The sequence below is a fragment of the Egretta garzetta genome, unplaced genomic scaffold, assembly GCF_000687185.1.
Source record: "Egretta garzetta isolate BGI_Z169 unplaced genomic scaffold, ASM68718v1 scaffold449, whole genome shotgun sequence".
Taxonomy (NCBI): Eukaryota; Metazoa; Chordata; class Aves; order Pelecaniformes; family Ardeidae; genus Egretta; species Egretta garzetta.
Genome location: NW_009260681.1, coordinates 44,925 through 61,814, shown reverse-complemented (window position 1 = coordinate 61,814; position 16,890 = coordinate 44,925). Strand labels below are relative to the sequence as shown.

Sequence of the window (16,890 nt, the reverse complement as noted above, 5' to 3'; positions counted from 1 at the left end):
GCTTACATTTTAAAGTCAGTAAGAATTCTACTTTTGATGCATTGATGTTTTTGTGCTTTGCTTTATGTATGTGCCCACATAGTATGGTGTAGTGCAAAAAAAGACCGTGTGATCAGGTATCTATCTGATTGTAGTCTAGTTCTGCGCAGCTTCCTGCTACTATGGCTAGACTGTTTGTTATCTGTGCCAATTTTATCTGTTGTTTATGCACAACTTTCCCTTCAGGAAGGTAGAGACAATAATATATGATGCTTTATTATTCACATAGGGTCACATAGTTGATGAAACACCGATTAACAGACTGGTGGAAGTTCTGTGCTCTCTAGAAAGATGTAATGATTCACGAAAATAAGAACATCTTTATTAGCTATCATGAAGATAACGCTAGTATTTTAATTAGAACCACTTCCTTCTGGAATGTTTGAAAACCTAGAATCATAGAATTATAGATTAATCTAGACTAGAAAGGACTTCTAGTTATGTGTGATCCACATTCTCTGTCCTGCTCACAGCAGAGCCAACTTAGATCAGGTTGCTTAAGGCCTTGTCCAGGCAAGTTCTGAATATCTTTAAGGACAGAGATTCCACACCTCCCCAGGCCACATTTTAACAACTTTCTTCTATTTTCTTTTAAGTTCAACCAGAATTTCCTACCTCCCCAGGCCACATTTTAACAACTTTCTTCTTTTCTTCTCTCTTTTATTTTCTTTTAAGTGTTCCATCTTGTGTCCGTTATCTCTTTTTTTTTTTTTTTTTTTTTTTTCACTGAGTATGCCTAAGAGAACTGACTGCATATTCTCTGTACTGTCTCTTAGGGTGTAGTACACAGCAGAGATTTTTGCGCCCCTTCCCCCACACCCCCAAGCCTTTTCTTAAGATTGAAAAAACTCCTTTTTTTTTTTTAGTTTCTCTTTGAACATCGTGTGCTTCATCCTTCCCTTTAATCATCCTTGTGGCTCTTTGTTGGACTTACTTCACTGTCTCACTGGGCATTTTGTGCTGGGAAGCCCACACTTTCTGATGCAGTCTCACAGATGCTGAACAGAGAGCTTACGGACTCCAGCTTTTCAATAAAAAAAAAAAGCATCAGTGGCACACTTTCTTGCTGCTTTTTGTACCTGCATTGTATTAGAGTGAAAAAATTAGATGTTGTAAAGATCTTTCTTTCTTATAAGCTAACATTTGTATACCTGTGGAATTCTATATACTTTATTTACCACATATAGAAGCGAGGTGGGATATGTCCATTGTTTTTTTTGAGGGGAGTTGGTTTTAGGTGGGGTTTTTTGTTCATTTTTAAAATAACCTCTTTTCTTATAGCTCTAGCAGCTGAAATTGATTTTCCTGAAGCGGAAAGACATTTTCCAAACTTCCATCACCAGCTCTTTCAGCCGCTGGAACCGAGCCTGGACTTTGATACTTTATCGTCGTGTTCTCAATACAGAACTTCACAAGACAGTAGAGAATTTAGCAAGGTACTGCAGAAAAACTCTGATGGAAGAATACTTTGGCTTAAGATTTCTGTAAGATTTAAATGTATAATCCCTATACTGTCTTTTGTTTAAAAGAAACACAATAATAATCTTTGATATACTTAGAACTGGAAGGGTTTTTGCTGGCTGTAGCAGAAATGTGATGCAAAAATCAAATATTACCTTTAATTTTTTTATCCTTTGTATTTCTGAGGAAATAAATCTTAAAGCAAGATTTTTTTTTTCTGCCACTAGACTTTAAAGTTTTCAGTATTTCTGAGGAAATAAATCTTAAAGCAAGATTTATTTTTTTTTCCTGCCACTAGACTTTAAAGTTTTCAACAAAAAGTCAAGATGTGTCTACGTTTCTAGGAGTGGGAAACTCCTGTTTGAATATACAAAGAAGCAGTCTGCCTTCTAGCTTTGAAACAAATGGGCCACACAACATTGCATTAGAAGACTCTGTTAAAGAAAATGCTACTCTAGGTATGTACAGTACAGTCAGATCAGTGCTTTCAAAATGGCCAACCCTAAAGGTGGATTTGCTGTGTTGAAACTGGGAAGGAGCTCTTCACTTCTCTGTCAGCCCTACCTTGAAATGTCTTAACTCTGCTGCTGCTCTCTCACGTGCTGTCTTCTCCGCCATCTTTAATGGGTAGAACTCCTAAATTTTGGTAAGTTCTTTTATTTCCTCAGCAGTTATGACTTTAATACAAAAGCAGACCTGCATATTCACGACACTGTACTGGATATTGTTACTTATTACTGGTGCAGTAATTATGATGTTAGTGAAGAATTATCAACTCTGGCTGAACCTGTCAGTTAAAGTACTTTTCCAAATACCTGTTCATGCATATCCATTACTTTTTGTAAGTTGGAGGAAATTAAGGAAGTTCCATAAATTGATTACAATTTTTTGAGGTATATGTGTTAGAATCTCTTTGATCTTACTCATTTTTCTCTTATACATTGCGTCCTTCAAGAAACCATTGAATTTTCCTTCTCTGCTGTTAAGTCACACCAGTAGTCATTATGTACTGCACGCTGTGATGTTTGGTTTGATTAGAGAATTGCTTTATCTATCTACAAAATAAAGCGGGGAAAGAGAGAGGAAGGAATAAACTTTTAGATTACAATGTAGTAATAAATTTAGTAGATGAAAAGTTTATAATTCTACAGCAGCATTAAGTTAAATGCAGCTCGTAGCAGGAAAAGTATTTTTTAATGTTTTGCAGTTGAATTCAAATTAACTTGATATTTCATGTTGTCTAAAGAAAAGGACCAATCTGAAATTCCAAATGCAGCTAGTAGTAATCTAAATATTTCTGAAGCTCTTATTACCAAGAATCAGGCATTTCAGCATTTTTCAATGCTCCAGCAGAAAGCTGAACTGTAACAGGAAACACAGCACAATATGTTAAGTAATAGATGTATTTCTAATGTAAGTGTTCCTGGTCAGTTATCTTTGTTATTTGCATATCTATCTATCTGTCTAATTCTTGGAGACACACAGTTTGTCTTCAAAACTGCAAGCAACTATTCTGTCTGCTATATTTCTCTTTCTCTTTAGCTGGCAGATGCTGGTACAAAAAAAAAAAAAAAATAATAAAAAATGCCAGAAGAGGCTTACACTTTGAGACCACCTGTGGTCACAGCAAATAGGATTTAGGAAACTCCCTTCTAACTGCAAAACTTTCTATTTATACATCGCTTATACAAAAAGTCTTTGTGCTTTAAATGTAACTGCAATATCTTCCCCGTCTCTTAAGTGTTTTTATAGTCCCAAACCAATTATTCTTGTGCTTTACAAGGGGGGAAAAAAATGACATAAGCAATGGGCTAAGCATGTAAAAACTATTTTGGGTTGTCAGTGCAAGGTAGATGGATATGCAAGTCCATCCCCTGGAGAATTTTCTAGTAATGGCTGATGTTGCAGTGCAATTCCTCCCTCCAGGTATTTACCAGGGGAGAATATTCTTTATACATGTAAAGCTAGAGATTTTGTATTTGTCAAAGAACGCAAAAGAATCTTTAAAGGAAACCTTTAAAGGCTTGTGATATATTTCTGTGTATATAAAAAGCCTGTTGATAGCATGATGCTGGAGTTTGTGTAAGCAATTTTACTAACTTCGGTCAGAGGTATATTTAAAAAAAAAAATTTAAACAACCCTGTTGTTTGTTTGGCATATGCTGTAGTGCTGAAATGCCTCCCCAATAATTAAAATGTTGATACTCAAATCTTTTTCTTTTCCCAGCCTCTTCGGGGGGATGGGGGGGAGGGAGGGAAATCTTGACTTGTATGTGTAGATCCTAAGGGATCCTACTTGTAGGAGCAGCGATCATTGTTCCAGTTTGGATGTTTTCTTCTACTTTGAAGAGTTTCTGCCCAAGTAATGGTGTTTTGGATTGTTTTCTTCTTGGTTTAGAGACTTTGTTGGAGGCCCAAAGGGGACTCAAAGGCTTTCCATTCACAGAGGATAAATTGTAAAATCCGTTGCCTTTCAATGTAGTTACGTCAGCACCATTATGAAGTCTGTCCCTAAACGTATTCTAAGAAGCAACAAAAAGTGTGGGTTTATGTACAGGGAAGGAATCATATTATGTAATGTTAATGTTTGAAGAAACTTAAGCAGACTTTTTTGAAACAAAATGTTTCTTCCTGTTTACTAGATGCCTTACTATACATTACTGAAAAGTCTCATTATGGAGGCACCTTTTAAAGTTGAAATTCTGTTGTGTTAGCTAGAATTTTGACTCTTGATAATTTTTGAAACAGGATCTGAAGAATCTTTTCACCCACTGCAGTTAGAATCTACTCTGAGTGAGCACTGTCTGAATGCCAATCAGCCAGTGGACCTTAATGCTATGTTACAGACGCCTTTTGAACAAACCCCTGGAATTAAAAAATGGGACAATGAGAACGGTATTTCATCTGCCAGAGAATACAAAGAACTGGCAAGAAATATGGAATGTATTAATCTCCAGTGTTCAATGGGAGATCTGCAAAATGAAAGTCTGAATCCACTGGAAGAGCACAAATCATTTTATCAGCTAAATACCACACCAGTTATAGTGGGTGAAACTTCCCTTCAGCAATTATTAAAAGAGACTGTGTCTTCTGAAAAATTACCTGTGGAGGTGTTTGATAGGAAGTATGTGAAGCTTCCTGAAAAATCAGTGCAGGCACATGAAGCAAATAAAGCTGTGGAACTGGATTCTCAGTGCAATACAAATATAGAGGAGCCAGATCAACGCTTTCCAGAAGTACAGAAATCTTGGAGGGTTCCCAGAGCAACCAACTTGGAAGACTCAGACATCCATTTGCAGGCTGTTGTACAACAGAATGGTTCTGTCTTAGAAAGACATGAAAAACATTCTAATCCTGTGCCCAGAAGCTCATGTCGTATTCCAGTCTGGGTGAGTGAAAGAGATTTCCAAAAGCAGTAATTTGTGCAGGCTGCTTTGTTGGGTTTTCATGTTGTTGCACCAAGTTATTTTAGACCCTTGATAACTGAAAGCTTGGCAAATGTAGATTTTACAGTTCCAGTTTAAGACTTGCATGTTTCCTGGACTTCTGCTCGGCTACTTCTTTCAGATCATAGCACTGAAATAATTAGCAGTAGCTAAAATGAGCTGGAGTGCCTGTGATTGTTGGAGGAGCTATAGCCATTCTGTTGTGTCTCCCTCTCTTTGCATCAGTTGGTACAGCGTATGCATCTGCATTACTTGGCACGGTTACTCAACTGAGCAGCCCCTGTCCCTGCTGAGAAGCCTGAAGAAAGTAAATAATTCAACTAAAACATAAGCAAACTTTGTAGCTTTAAAAAAAAAAAAGTTTGCTGTAAAGTAATTTAAACTTGAGGTGAGTGGAGGAGAGGTGGAGCTTTTGTTGTTGTTTGGTTGCTTTTGTTTATTTGATTGGTTTTTTTTCTAAACACAGGTAGATAAATACTTTGCATTGGACTTGGGGTCCAGGGTTTGCATACATCAAAACCTCAGGCAAAGTGCTTATTCTGTATTTCATTTCGTGCTTGGGGGTGGATTTTTTTCTTGTACCTTTTGAATGAGCCTCCTCTTTCTGGCAAGATAACAGCTATTGCTATTGCTAGAAGTAGTGATTTTTTTTTTTTTTAATTATTATTTTTTACACTGATGTCTTGTATAATTTATTTTCCAGGAGACTGAGTCAGGGCATGGTATTATGGAAGAACCTGAACTCACTCTGGCAAGCTCTAATGATGTTAGTATTGCAGAATCAGACATTGAACATACTAACCAAGAGAAAATCAAGGAGGACAAAATCGGTAACCCAGCATGTGTGGATCAGTCTGAATTTAATGTTTTTACTGAGGTGAGTCTTTTTTATCTAATGTAATTCTGATTTTAACTTAATCTTGATCGTAATAGGGAGAGCCCTACTACAGCAGTTAATCCACTGTTGCAAAATGAGAGAACGTTAGGGTTATAGGAGCTTAGCAAGCTCTTGGATCATCTTGTTTTGGTGTTCTGTTTTCTGGACAGATCTAATAGAACTGAAATTTGGGCTATTCTTGAATATCGCTACCCTGACATATCAGTGTAGGTAGAGTTTGGGAGGATGGCTGCTGCTGAGAAACAGAACCATCTTGCTGGTGTCTGCAAGACTAAATTGTATCCTGTTAAGTTGAAAATTTGAATGAGGGGAGAGGGTGGGACCAAAAAAAAGCTACAAACTAAGCAGGAAAAAGAGGGGAAAAAATCCCCTACCTAGTGGATGGAGCTACACCAGGCCCACACAGTAGTTCTTAGTTTATGGGGAAAATATGATCAGCTCGTCATTCTGCCGTACTTAACTTGCCTGTGGTATGCTTTTTGTGTTTGCTGAGATAAATAAAGCAAAGGCCCTCAATTACAGAGGGACCAGTTTGTAATGAGGGAATAGTTTGGGTGCTGAAGCAATAAAGTAGAACCAAGTAATGTCTGCCTGCTAGATGAGCAGATTAGGTGAAACCGTGTTTGTTGCAGGAAGCATCTTGAGAAGATGCTAAAGGATGGGTCTTTATAAAGTAATGGGAATGTGGGTATGGTGGAGATTGGCAGCTGGAGGCTGAACTTCTGCAGCGGGTGTTGCCTTCTGGCTGAGAAAGGGGGAAGGAGACACGGCAGAAAGAGAGTGATATGGGGGGGGGCAGAGAGAACAGGCAGAAAGAAAAGCAGATCAGCTGAGATGAAATTACACAGCCCTGAATTAAGAACAAGCAACTGAAATCTTGGGGGCAAAGGGTCTTTAATGGATTTTTTGTAAGTTGTAAAATGTTTTTAGAAAGTAGCTTTTTAATAGTATCAGGATCCATTTTTGGTGTTTTTCTTGCATCTGCTATGAAGGCAAAGGAGTTAGGTCTTTTATTTGCATTGGGTCTGTGCTAGCGGTACAGTGCTACCACTTCACTCAAGTTTGTGGCGTATATTAAGCTTTTCCAATTGCTGACTCCTTTTGAAACAGGAAAGAGAATTTTTACCACTAGTTCCAGACGTGGATTATTCGGTGTTTGTAAGGCCTGACAGTTCTTCCAAAGCCCGGAGTCCCAATGACAGCCACTCTCCATCACATCAGACTGCAGGTAATTATGTGTAACATAACTATTGAACTTTGAAAAATTCTGTGGTGTTTCAAGGTTTGTCTTCATATAGTTTATGCACCTTCACTTTTTTTTTTATTTCCTGTTAATCCTCAAGCTCTGTAGCTAAAGAATGTCTGTGTTGGTTTTTTTTTTTTCTTCCTGTTCTGATGATAGTATGGAACATCAGTAAGATATTGAAATATTTTTTTTTTTTCCAAGATGAACAGCGGTAATGTGAAAGACGGTGTTGACAGAACTTAGCCGTGCTGGGAACTTCTCAGGTCTTTGATAAGTTTTGAGGCACTGAGATGCTTTCAATGCAGTATTTATCACAGGATTTGTCGTGGCAGACCTGCTTACAATTACTGGATTCCATAGGTTTGAATTGGAGCTTGTTTTGCAAGATTGCTCATCACTCACCATGTCATTCTCCTAGTACAACTTACAAAAGTAGTCAAGCTCAGCATTTTAGGAGAAATACATTGAAATGCGTGACTTCTAGCAACGAGCAATATCACCTCTAGTAAGTGAGAAATGTTCAGATTTTTTGTTCTTTCACAGTGATGCTGCTGGAATTTGCTTCTACACCAGGCAATTTGCAAGAATCTTTTTTAAAAAGCAAGAAGAACTTCATCCAGAAATCTCTGAAAAGAGTAGAAGAAATAAAAAATAAAGAGAGAAAAAATGAAAAGCCAGAAGCCAAACAGTTTCAAAGAGGAAGGTCTGAGAAGTTAAGCAGGCAAAAGGAGTCTCCTCTTGTCTCTGGTAGGTTTATCTGAGGACAAGACATGGCATTAGGTATCCTTCTAGTTGCTGTTTTATATTGAAGAAGAGATTTCACATTTGTTGCATCTTTGCTATTGCAGACTGGGATAGGCTTTCCCTGGTGTTCTCAGGGATGCGGGGGGCAGAGCTTTCCCTCCCTCCCTGCTGCTGGCTGCCTCATCAGTGTCCTAAAGGCCCCTATGGGCACTCTTCGTATCTTCAGTCTCCCACGTGTTTGTGGTCATAGGCCTTTGCAAATAACAGTTGTTTGATCAGAAAACAACCGTAGTAAGTGAACTGGTGCGTCTCTGATGCCTGCTAACAGGGAGTTGGGAGTTGGCTGTTGAGAAGCATGGCTGGCTTAAAGTACAGGCAGCAGCCTCATGAGTGAGACTATGGAAGATTTATTTTTCAACACAAGAAGTCATCTCTACTGTGTCCATTCAGCTAGCCTATAGCCTATGTTTTGGGGGGTTTTTTTGTAGTACCTTTGAAACATCTTACGCTTTCGAGTTAGCTGGATTAGAGATTTAAGGTATGTTTGCTTTTTTTTTTTTTTTTAAAGAAAAAAAAGATGCAGTTGCCAAGCAGTTGAAGAAAGTGGGAGAAGTGAAAGTGTCTTCTCCAGAGGACAGGAAGTCTGGAGAAACTGAAATGCACCAGCGTACTTCAAGGTATTGCATGAGCACAGGTGGGAGAAGTTTGGATTGAAAAAACAGAAGTAGTTCAGGGGTGTCTTGCGAAAGCTCCCTCCTGGTCAGAGCACAGTTTGTGATCTTCCAGTTGGACCCTCGGGGAACGCTGCTTGATGCTGAAGTGCTGGGAGGGGGGATGTTGTGTTTGATACAGGTGCCTGCTGGAAATTGGAAATCCCCTCACAGGGCTGGCAGCCTGCTCAGTTCATAGTGCTGAGGCAGCTGTGCCAGTTAATGCACGGAACTAGATTAAACTTGAAACAGAGTTCAGAATTGTACTTGGGCACTTATTAATGATAACATGCGGATACAGCTCCTGAAGGGGGTGGTGTTTGCTGGACACAGGCAGTCAAGGAGGAACCTGAAGTGATGCGAGGTTATTGGAGAGATGAGTCAATTCCCTTTTTTAATTTCTAGCAATTGAAACAGTAAAAACCTTTAAGCCTGTTAACTTATTTCTGCTTTGCCACTTCCCTGCCTGACAAGATACATTTTTTTTTTTTTTCCCCCCTGCTGTTTTGACAGACTTTATAATCAATTTGCAGAAGTAAAGATCAGAAAGGAAGAAAAAACAAGGCAAGAAACTTATGCTAGAAACAGAGAAAAGGCTAAAGAGTTTCAAAAGGTAATTGCCTGCTACACTGTTGTCTTACCCGGGTTGTTCTCATGACTTCACTGAGCTTCTGATCAGACTAATTGAGACACGGGTCTGGGGTGTGAGCGTGAGAAACCAACACCATCAAAGCAGTCTGGACTTCAGGTGGTGCTGTTGGTGTATCCCTCTTAAGCGTTTGTCAACACCGCAACTGGGCTTTCTGATACGAACTCCTAGGGCTGAAATATTCTCTGAAGGGTGCCTGCCTTGGGCTGGATTTTCCTGGTGGCTTTAGATTAAGCAAAAGGGCCGTTAGGGACTCCAGCTGCTAGGGAGTCTACTTGGCAAAAGAACAACAGGAGTTTTTTTACTAGTCCAAACCTGACTGAATTTCCAGTATAAGGCAGTGTCTTTTTTTTTTTTTTTTTTTTTTTTTTTTTTCCCCCAGCTTTGTTGGCTCTTCCAGGTAACTTAAGATTCTGCCTAGCTGCGCACACCTGCATTTGAGGCTGCAAGGATCCTGTCTGAGTTTGCCTGCAGTTGCTCTGGAGTAGGGGGTTGAACAAGAGGACTGGAGTTGTTAGTGCACCCTGTCCCCTTGCTGGGCCACAGACAACTGGAAGGAGGGAAGTGCTTGATAATCCTGACAGGCTGGGACTGCTGCCAGGGGCTCCAGGCCCTATCCTGCCTTTAGCACAAACCACCTCAATGTTTTTGTGGTGGAATAAATTGTGGCTCTTTATAGTTTTTACAGATTCTGTAATTAAGGGAAAATATAAGAGAAAAAAGCACACCTTCCCCCTGGATGCTGTGGGCTTTTTGGAGCAGTAGCAGTAACCAAACCCCTTGTCCAGACTTGTACTGTCTGTTACTGCCGTTCAGGTTATAGGCGAGCAGCACCTCAGCTGTGCCCACCTAACAAAACTGGGCTTAGTACAGTCACTTAAGCTACACCACTGTAGTCTCATGGTTTATTTGCAGAAAATGCTGGAAAAGCTACGAGCCAAGAAGACTTGGAAAGCACCGTGACTGGCAGAAGACTTGGAGCAACAAGGAACACTAGTGTTGGTACAATCCAAGAGACCACTGAATAACGCAGGCTTCACTAAGTTAATTGTGGGGCCATTAGGACTCCTCAGCTGTAAGCTGTAGGGCAACTGTAAGTAAACAAAACCTGTGTCGCATCCTCGTGTTTCCTCAGCTGTAAGCTGTAGGGCAACTGTAAGTAAAACCTGTGTCGCATCCTCGTGCTTTACTGAGATCACCACAGCAGATGATCAACTACTGCATTAAACATGGTTTGTCTCGGAGGGAGCAGACTGACAGTGTGGAACGCCTTTCTTCATGTGCATTAGTGTTCTAAAGGGAGATCAGACCAACTTTTGTAATATACATGTATGAAACATTTTCAAATAAAGTGGTTTTTAAGAAGATTTAAATCCTCAGGATGCTAGACACTAATTTTTTCTGTAAAGTTGGAATTTTAGTGCAAAGAACACATGTGATTTAAGATTAGGATGTGTGGGTTCTAGAGGTGCACTTTAAAGCAGATGAAGGCAGGAAGAGAATAAAAACCTTCTACTGTTACTACTTCCAACTGTAGTTCTTCTGTCCAAGCTTCCTCAGCTCCAGGTCAAAGCTAAGGAATTACATCATCAGGAGCAAGTCAAAGCTCAGCAATTTGTTACCCCCTCTCTCAGTAAGGAAGGAAAGACAAACCCAGCTTGTCATCCTGTGGAGTTAAGTGAGGTGGAAGCTTTCTGTGGTGCCAAGGTTAGAGGTAGGGTAGGTGTAGCCTCTCTCTTCCCCCTGGTGGTTCTGCAAGGGCTGCTCTGGCGTATGCATGAATACCTTGTTCCTTTCTCGTAATATGATCAGAAGGGAAGAGACCAAGACTGCACTTCACAACCAGCAAGCCATAGGTGATCAGCTGCCACCATTTACTCACTCCTCTGTTTGCTTACACACTAGCAACAGGAAATCATCCCAGCTGCAGCTTTCAGCCATCAATTTTATTTAAGTGCTGTTGACATTCTGTACAGAAGAAACACCTCTGCAGAGCTTCAGTACAGTGGAGTTCAGTGACAGGGAAGTGAGGGAAAACACATGATAAAGCCTCTTCCAGTCCAAGTACGGCTGTATAAACTCAGCAGAGTTAGCCCTTCTGCCACACCAAGCAGGCAGCTGAGGATCCAACCTCAGCTTTGCCACCGCAGCTGCCAGGACAGACAAGTCACAGCTGAAAGGGTAAGGGCAAAGGCTCCCTGGGCACTATTTCAGTTTACAAAGCAATAAGAAAAGTCAAATGTTTAATTCCAAATTCTTCATTTAGAAGAGCCGTGCAGTTCTTGGCAGCAGACTTCCAGCACCATCACCAGGACCTGAGGGAGGAAAAGCATCTGTTAGCACTTTTACTCAAAAGCCATGTGAACTCTGTTGTCTTCCTCACGCTTAGCCTAACATTTTCCTCTACTCTGAAGCCATTTCACTTCAGCAGTAACGCAGGGAACATGCGCATACAGCCCTTACTAAACTGATACGGGGCAAAAGCATGATTTCCAATGCCTGCTCCCCAAGTACCATAATTGTCTCTTTCCTGTAACTACGCTGTGCCCACAGCATTCCCACCCTGCACTTCTTTCCTTCCTCACCTAGTTTTTCCAGGATTATCTGCTCTAAGACTTCCATGCAGCTCTAGGAATATGTCATATTGCCAAGAGAAAAGGAAGCAGCAATTAAGTTACAAGACTGCTCATGCCACAACTTCACATGCTGCAAACTCAAAAGGTTTCATTCTGAAACTGAGCAGCCTTTTCCCTCCATCAGCATCTCAAAAAGCCTAATGGCAGCCAATAAACATCCTTTTTCACTCCAAGAGTCTCACTACACAAGGCATATCTCCTCACAAATAGACCATAGCACACACCAAGTGTCCACGGCATCCTGCAGAGGATTTCAATATGCGGTCACCGCGTTAAGAGCTGCTGGTTTTTCAGCCATGCAAACCCTCTTTGAAGTGACCTTGGATTTCTTTTTGGTAGCATCAGTTTTGCTGAGCACTCTTACCTTCAGACTCACTTTGGTGGCACTCAAGTGGTGTTCCTCACCCCTCTGGCACACAGTGATGTGGTAGCAGACGCTATGGATTAAAGAGTCAGATACAGTTAATGTAAGTGAAGAGTTGCAACAAACAAGATGGGTATAAATTGCGTGCAGCAGCCTTCTGTCTCCCCTTTTTGCTTCTGTGTGCACAACAAAGCAGCTTCTGGAGTCCAACTTACAGTTCTAACTAGAACTTCTGTTCCTCTGCAGCTAAAGTGTTAGAGGTGGCCAAGGATGCAGCCGCATTCCTACACCTCAGCAGGAGCTTGCTTTCCTCTGAACAGCAGCAGAAAGGAGCAATGTGTCTGACCTACATTAAAGCTTTATTTCCAGCAGACTTAGTGCCACATCATGTGGCAATTTGAGAGTCTGATGGATTTGCTTTACGGTCATCTCCACAACTCGCCAGAAACAGCAACATCCTAGCAGCCTTGGTAATGACCGGGCACTCTCGTCTCGCTGCTCTTACCACCGACTAAAAGCAATATCCAAGTTGCCCATCCTTTCTTGTTAAGGACCAATCAATCATGCCAATATGTAAGCCAAGCTGCGTACCAACAAGCCCCAAATCTGTTAAAAGCTCCAAGTACAGAGGAATTCCTCACAACCAGTATCAGTCTTTGTGTCAGAAACTAGTACTACAAATAGCTGTGCAACTTCGTGACATCCACTTAAAGTACGAACACACACAGAGGAGTAACTTGCAGATAAGCAACCTGCCCAGATGCTGCCAAAATCAGGGGTGGTCACTGCTCAGCAGTCTCTGCTTCTAGACAACCATTTTACACTTTTCTAGAACAGTTTACTGAGGTTTCAGTGTTCTAGAGTCATACCAAGTTAACACACAAACTGTAAAATAGCAAGAAACCATCTGAACTGACAAGTAGCTCAGTGCTTACCTGTCAAACAGGTTATCTTCCACAGCCACTCCTTCTAACATAGCAAAATTCACATCATCTGTAGCCTAAAGCACCTGTTTAAAAAAAAAACAAACCAAAAAACAACAAACTGAATGCACTCGCCACATTCCAGAGGCCAGTATCCAGTTCTCACACCAGCACATGGAAACCAGAAAGCAAGTACACTCCAATCCCCAGAGGACAAAGACTGTATCAGCAAAAATACCAGGTTTAACAGCCACAGCAGAATGAAAACCAACGATGCCAAACACTGAACTTCTGTCGCACTGGTTTTTGAACATCCCACCAGGAGAATGCTGCTGGGTGCAGATACCATACAGTGCAAGAGCCACAGTAGTTATTCATCCACGACTGCTCATTTTAACATTTGAGCTTTTTTGTATGCACCAGTTAGTACCTAGTGATAAGCTAAGCTGAGGTGCTCCTCATTTCACAAAGGCTGCCATCCAACTAAGAGGGAAAACAGACTCCGTGAGTTTCACCTAATAGGAGTAGCAGCTTCAGAATTAACTTTGAAGTTTTTATCTATTCCCATCTTGAAGGATTCATACTTCTTCCAGAATATTCTTCTTGCTTTACTTTTAACTCCACATTCTACAGAAGATAAGCCAGGGATTTTGATGGTAGAGCAGTCAACTGGCCGAGCTGCTTGGAGATTAACTCAGAACTTTTTAACTCAGAACCTCTTTAACTCAGAAACTTGTACACATAAACCCAATATGGCTGCTCAGTGTGAAACTCTCATCTACTTGAGAGAACAATGCAGCATGTTTATGAAGTTGCTTCAAGTTCAGACAGACACCAGTAACATCTCTTTTTACCGACAGCCACCAAAACAAGAAACAAAGAATCACTTCTTTGTGATCAAAGGGGGAATAGATTGCTTCAAGCCATCCAGAAAAGTCAAGCCACAAGAAATAGTGTTAGAAATGAGGTACCTACACAAAAACCTGGCTGAAGAGTAAGTTCTGCCCATGCAATCCAACGTGCCGGTTACACCTGAAGTCCCAGAAGACACTGTCTTTTGACTCTTACCAAAGCTTTTCCACTTTTTTTCCCCTCCATTTTTTTCATTTGTATCAAAACTCAGTACCTAAAGAAGATAATGCATTGTTACTGTTCCTAGGATGCTACATCTGCAGAGATTTGTCTTGTGGCGTTATCCCACAGAGCTAACTGGTAGTTCAGTGGGTAAAGCGAAACCACAAGTTTATTCTGTGAGGCGTTTCCAACGACACGAACCTACAGAGGAGATCCTATCGGGATAGACCTCAACATTCCTGGTACTATAAACTAACACAATAGATAAAAGCAGACTGGAAAGGCATCTCGTGCAGCTCCTACTAAGCGTCTTTTTAACTTTGTTTCAAGACATTTGGAGGAAGGAGGAGGGTAAATGATACACTTAACATATGGGGAAGATGAAGTTACCCCTTCATATCAGCAACAGTTTTAATGTTAAATGTCACCCGAAAGGCAAACAACAAAGGGAATTAACTACAAAATTGTACTCAAACAGAATCTTCCCTGCTAAGTGTTAACTTACTTGTAGAAACAATTTAAGCAGTCAAGCTGATCACCTTTTTGACTCAGAGATTTGTATGAGTATTCTTTGGACAAATGAAAGTTAAAATAAATTCTTCACTTAAGAGTGAACGCTACATTAAAACACAGTAACAGTGTTGAGGCAAGTCCCTGAAACCCTCCAAATGTCAGTAAGCATAACGTGATACAGACTTCCAGCCACTGAAAACCAGAGCCCTTCAATCATAAAGGAACCTGCAGCAGCTCAGATGTCATACTAACCCTAGAAGGGGCTTCAGGTTTCTGTGAAATGGCACCCTGCATTTCTTCTCTCTTTTTCTCTGATTCCGTACCACCTGAAAAAGAGAGGGTTACATACAAACCAATACGTAAGTGCATACAAACCAGCAGCAGTACTTAGTACTTAAGCAGTTCTAACCACCACAGGCATTCCCGATAGCCTCTATTTGGAATCACACTTAAAGCTATTATAATGTCTGAATATTATCCTATTTGACAGCTCTTCTTAATTTCCCATTTATTTTAAAAAGAGATTCACAGAGTTATGATCTTTGCTGACACAACACACTGTGTTAAAAACTTAAATGCCCAGAAAAAAGTGACAGGAAAAGGACACTCATGTAACAGACTTGTTCAGAAAGGCTATTCTCACTCACTCTCTTCAGAGCAGTTGAACATTTTGCCAATCATCACAACAATTCTCACAGCATTCTCAAGTTTGGGGGAAGACAAGCTTTTACATTTTCTATAGCGACACTGCTTCTTCTCAGTAAGAAAAGACAGCAATGTAACCAGCTCACCGAGTTAAAGACAGACAGCTAGCCTACAACAGCCAAGGGTTAAAAAAGAATCTGTCGCACTAACTTACCAAGATGCTAGTTCAGACTGACTGTCATGTGGACTGCTGTCCTGGTTTTGGCTGGGATAGAGTTAATTTTCTTCATAGTAGCATAGTAACTTCCTAAAAAGAATAAATTGTTGCATCTGAGTAATAGTTCCAAGTTATTTCAGTAATTTATGAAGACTTAGGCACTTTTATACTGAATATGAAGCAGGCAGACTATAGTCCAGTTGTGCTGTCGGTATGCTAACGCCCAAACAAAGCATTTCTTTTGAAATCAGAGCCATGGCCCAGTCTATCATGCAACTATCAATAAAATCTATTTGCAATTTAAGAAACTGGAACACTATGGCACAGTAGATATAACTAAGGGAGTTACCAACAGTCAGCTGGTACTGTGATGTAAAGAAAACTTGTATGAAATAACATTTTAAGACAGCTTACAAATAGGGTCTAATAAACCATCTACAAGAATGCAGCACTGCATGTACTTTTGCTCTACCTGCTAGTAATGCTCTACTTCCTTTAGTAGGCAGGATGCAGAATTCAAAAATGTCAAAACAAGCTAATCCTTGGGATTTTACAGTAGCTGCATTGGGAACTATGTTTGCGTAACTGTCCCACGCTAAGTAAACCTGTTACAGGCCTCATTGTCTCCACTGCAATTAACTTTACAGTGAGGAAAGCATAACCTGTTTCTCTTCTAGCCACGTTTTTCAATGCAGACACACAGTGAGTTGTGTCTATTTGCTGAATAACGAGGCATAACAATTAACTCTTCACAGTGTCCATAGAATAGCTTCTGGGTTTGGAACCTAGCCAGTTAACTTTAAAAAAACCAAACAAAACATGTCACTAACTGCCTTCTGGCACTTGGATTTGTGTTTAAAAACACAATACTGCTTCTTTGTAAAAAGGCAACTTGAGCTTTTATGACCCTCATCCAACTACTCCCTCAATACTTACCCTTAAGTAGAGGCTTTCCACTGTGTTCCAGACATTTTAGAAATGCCCCTTTAAGAAATATTTTGGAACAAGGTCATTTAACTGCACTTTTATCCTGTAACAGTTCAACAGTTCTTCAAAGTTGTATTTGACAAGCTTCCCAATAAGAAACTTTCAATCTACTTGTTTCAACAGAAATACCAAGTTTAACCAGCACGTCTGCATGAAAACCAACGATGCCAGCTGCTGAAATACTGTAGCACTGCTTTTTGAACACCCCATCAGGAAGATACTGCTGGGTGCAGATACCATACAGTGCACAAATTAGTCTGATTACTTGCTGTGGAAATAGTACTTGTCTGAAGAAATCGGATACTCTTACGCTGAAGAAACAAAACTTACCTCTTTCC

The 16,890-nt window shown here is 40.4% G+C and overlaps 1 protein-coding gene, 1 long non-coding RNA gene and 6 other non-coding genes across 8 annotated transcripts in view; 1 reads left to right on the top strand and 7 right to left on the bottom strand.

Moving 5' to 3' along the window:
- The window catches only part of CEP295 (centrosomal protein 295), a 45,729-nt gene extending 35,413 nt beyond the window's left edge, over window positions 1–10,316 (top strand). Inside the window, exons 21-29 of the mRNA XM_035901193.1 lie at window positions 1,321–1,475; window positions 1,799–1,958; window positions 4,249–4,889; window positions 5,650–5,823; window positions 6,955–7,072; window positions 7,634–7,837; window positions 8,403–8,511; window positions 9,058–9,157; window positions 10,109–10,316. Coding sequence (XP_035757086.1) covers window positions 1,321–1,475; window positions 1,799–1,958; window positions 4,249–4,889; window positions 5,650–5,823; window positions 6,955–7,072; window positions 7,634–7,837; window positions 8,403–8,511; window positions 9,058–9,157; window positions 10,109–10,156 — 1,709 coding nt within the window. The 3' untranslated portion in view covers window positions 10,157–10,316. The remainder of the gene's footprint in view (window positions 1–1,320; window positions 1,476–1,798; window positions 1,959–4,248; window positions 4,890–5,649; window positions 5,824–6,954; window positions 7,073–7,633; window positions 7,838–8,402; window positions 8,512–9,057; window positions 9,158–10,108) is intronic.
- Window positions 10,317–10,341: 25 nt separating this feature from the next.
- LOC118452982 lies at window positions 10,342–15,030 on the bottom strand. The gene is made up of 5 exons (XR_004842866.1): window positions 14,956–15,030; window positions 14,092–14,242; window positions 13,129–13,202; window positions 12,194–12,266; window positions 10,342–11,508 (listed from the first exon to the last, which is right to left on the bottom strand). It is a non-coding gene; the product is annotated as an uncharacterized LOC118452982 (long non-coding RNA).
- Window positions 12,021–12,150, bottom strand: LOC118452990. The gene has a single exon (XR_004842876.1). It is a non-coding gene; the product is annotated as a small nucleolar RNA SNORA25 (small nucleolar RNA).
- On the bottom strand, window positions 13,335–13,473 carry LOC118452989. The gene has a single exon (XR_004842875.1). It is a non-coding gene; the product is annotated as a small nucleolar RNA SNORA8 (small nucleolar RNA).
- On the bottom strand, window positions 14,294–14,425 carry LOC118452984. Its single transcript, XR_004842870.1, has one exon. It is a non-coding gene; the product is annotated as a small nucleolar RNA SNORA18 (small nucleolar RNA).
- Window positions 15,031–15,321: 291 nt separating the features above from the next.
- Window positions 15,322–15,394, bottom strand: LOC118452983. Its single transcript, XR_004842869.1, has one exon. It is a non-coding gene; the product is annotated as a small nucleolar RNA Z40 (small nucleolar RNA).
- A 774-nt stretch (window positions 15,395–16,168) lies between these two features.
- On the bottom strand, window positions 16,169–16,300 carry LOC118452991. Its single transcript, XR_004842877.1, has one exon. It is a non-coding gene; the product is annotated as a small nucleolar RNA SNORA1 (small nucleolar RNA).
- A 361-nt stretch (window positions 16,301–16,661) lies between these two features.
- LOC118452988 lies at window positions 16,662–16,800 on the bottom strand. The gene has a single exon (XR_004842874.1). It is a non-coding gene; the product is annotated as a small nucleolar RNA SNORA8 (small nucleolar RNA).
- Between the last annotated feature and the right edge of the window lie 90 nt (window positions 16,801–16,890).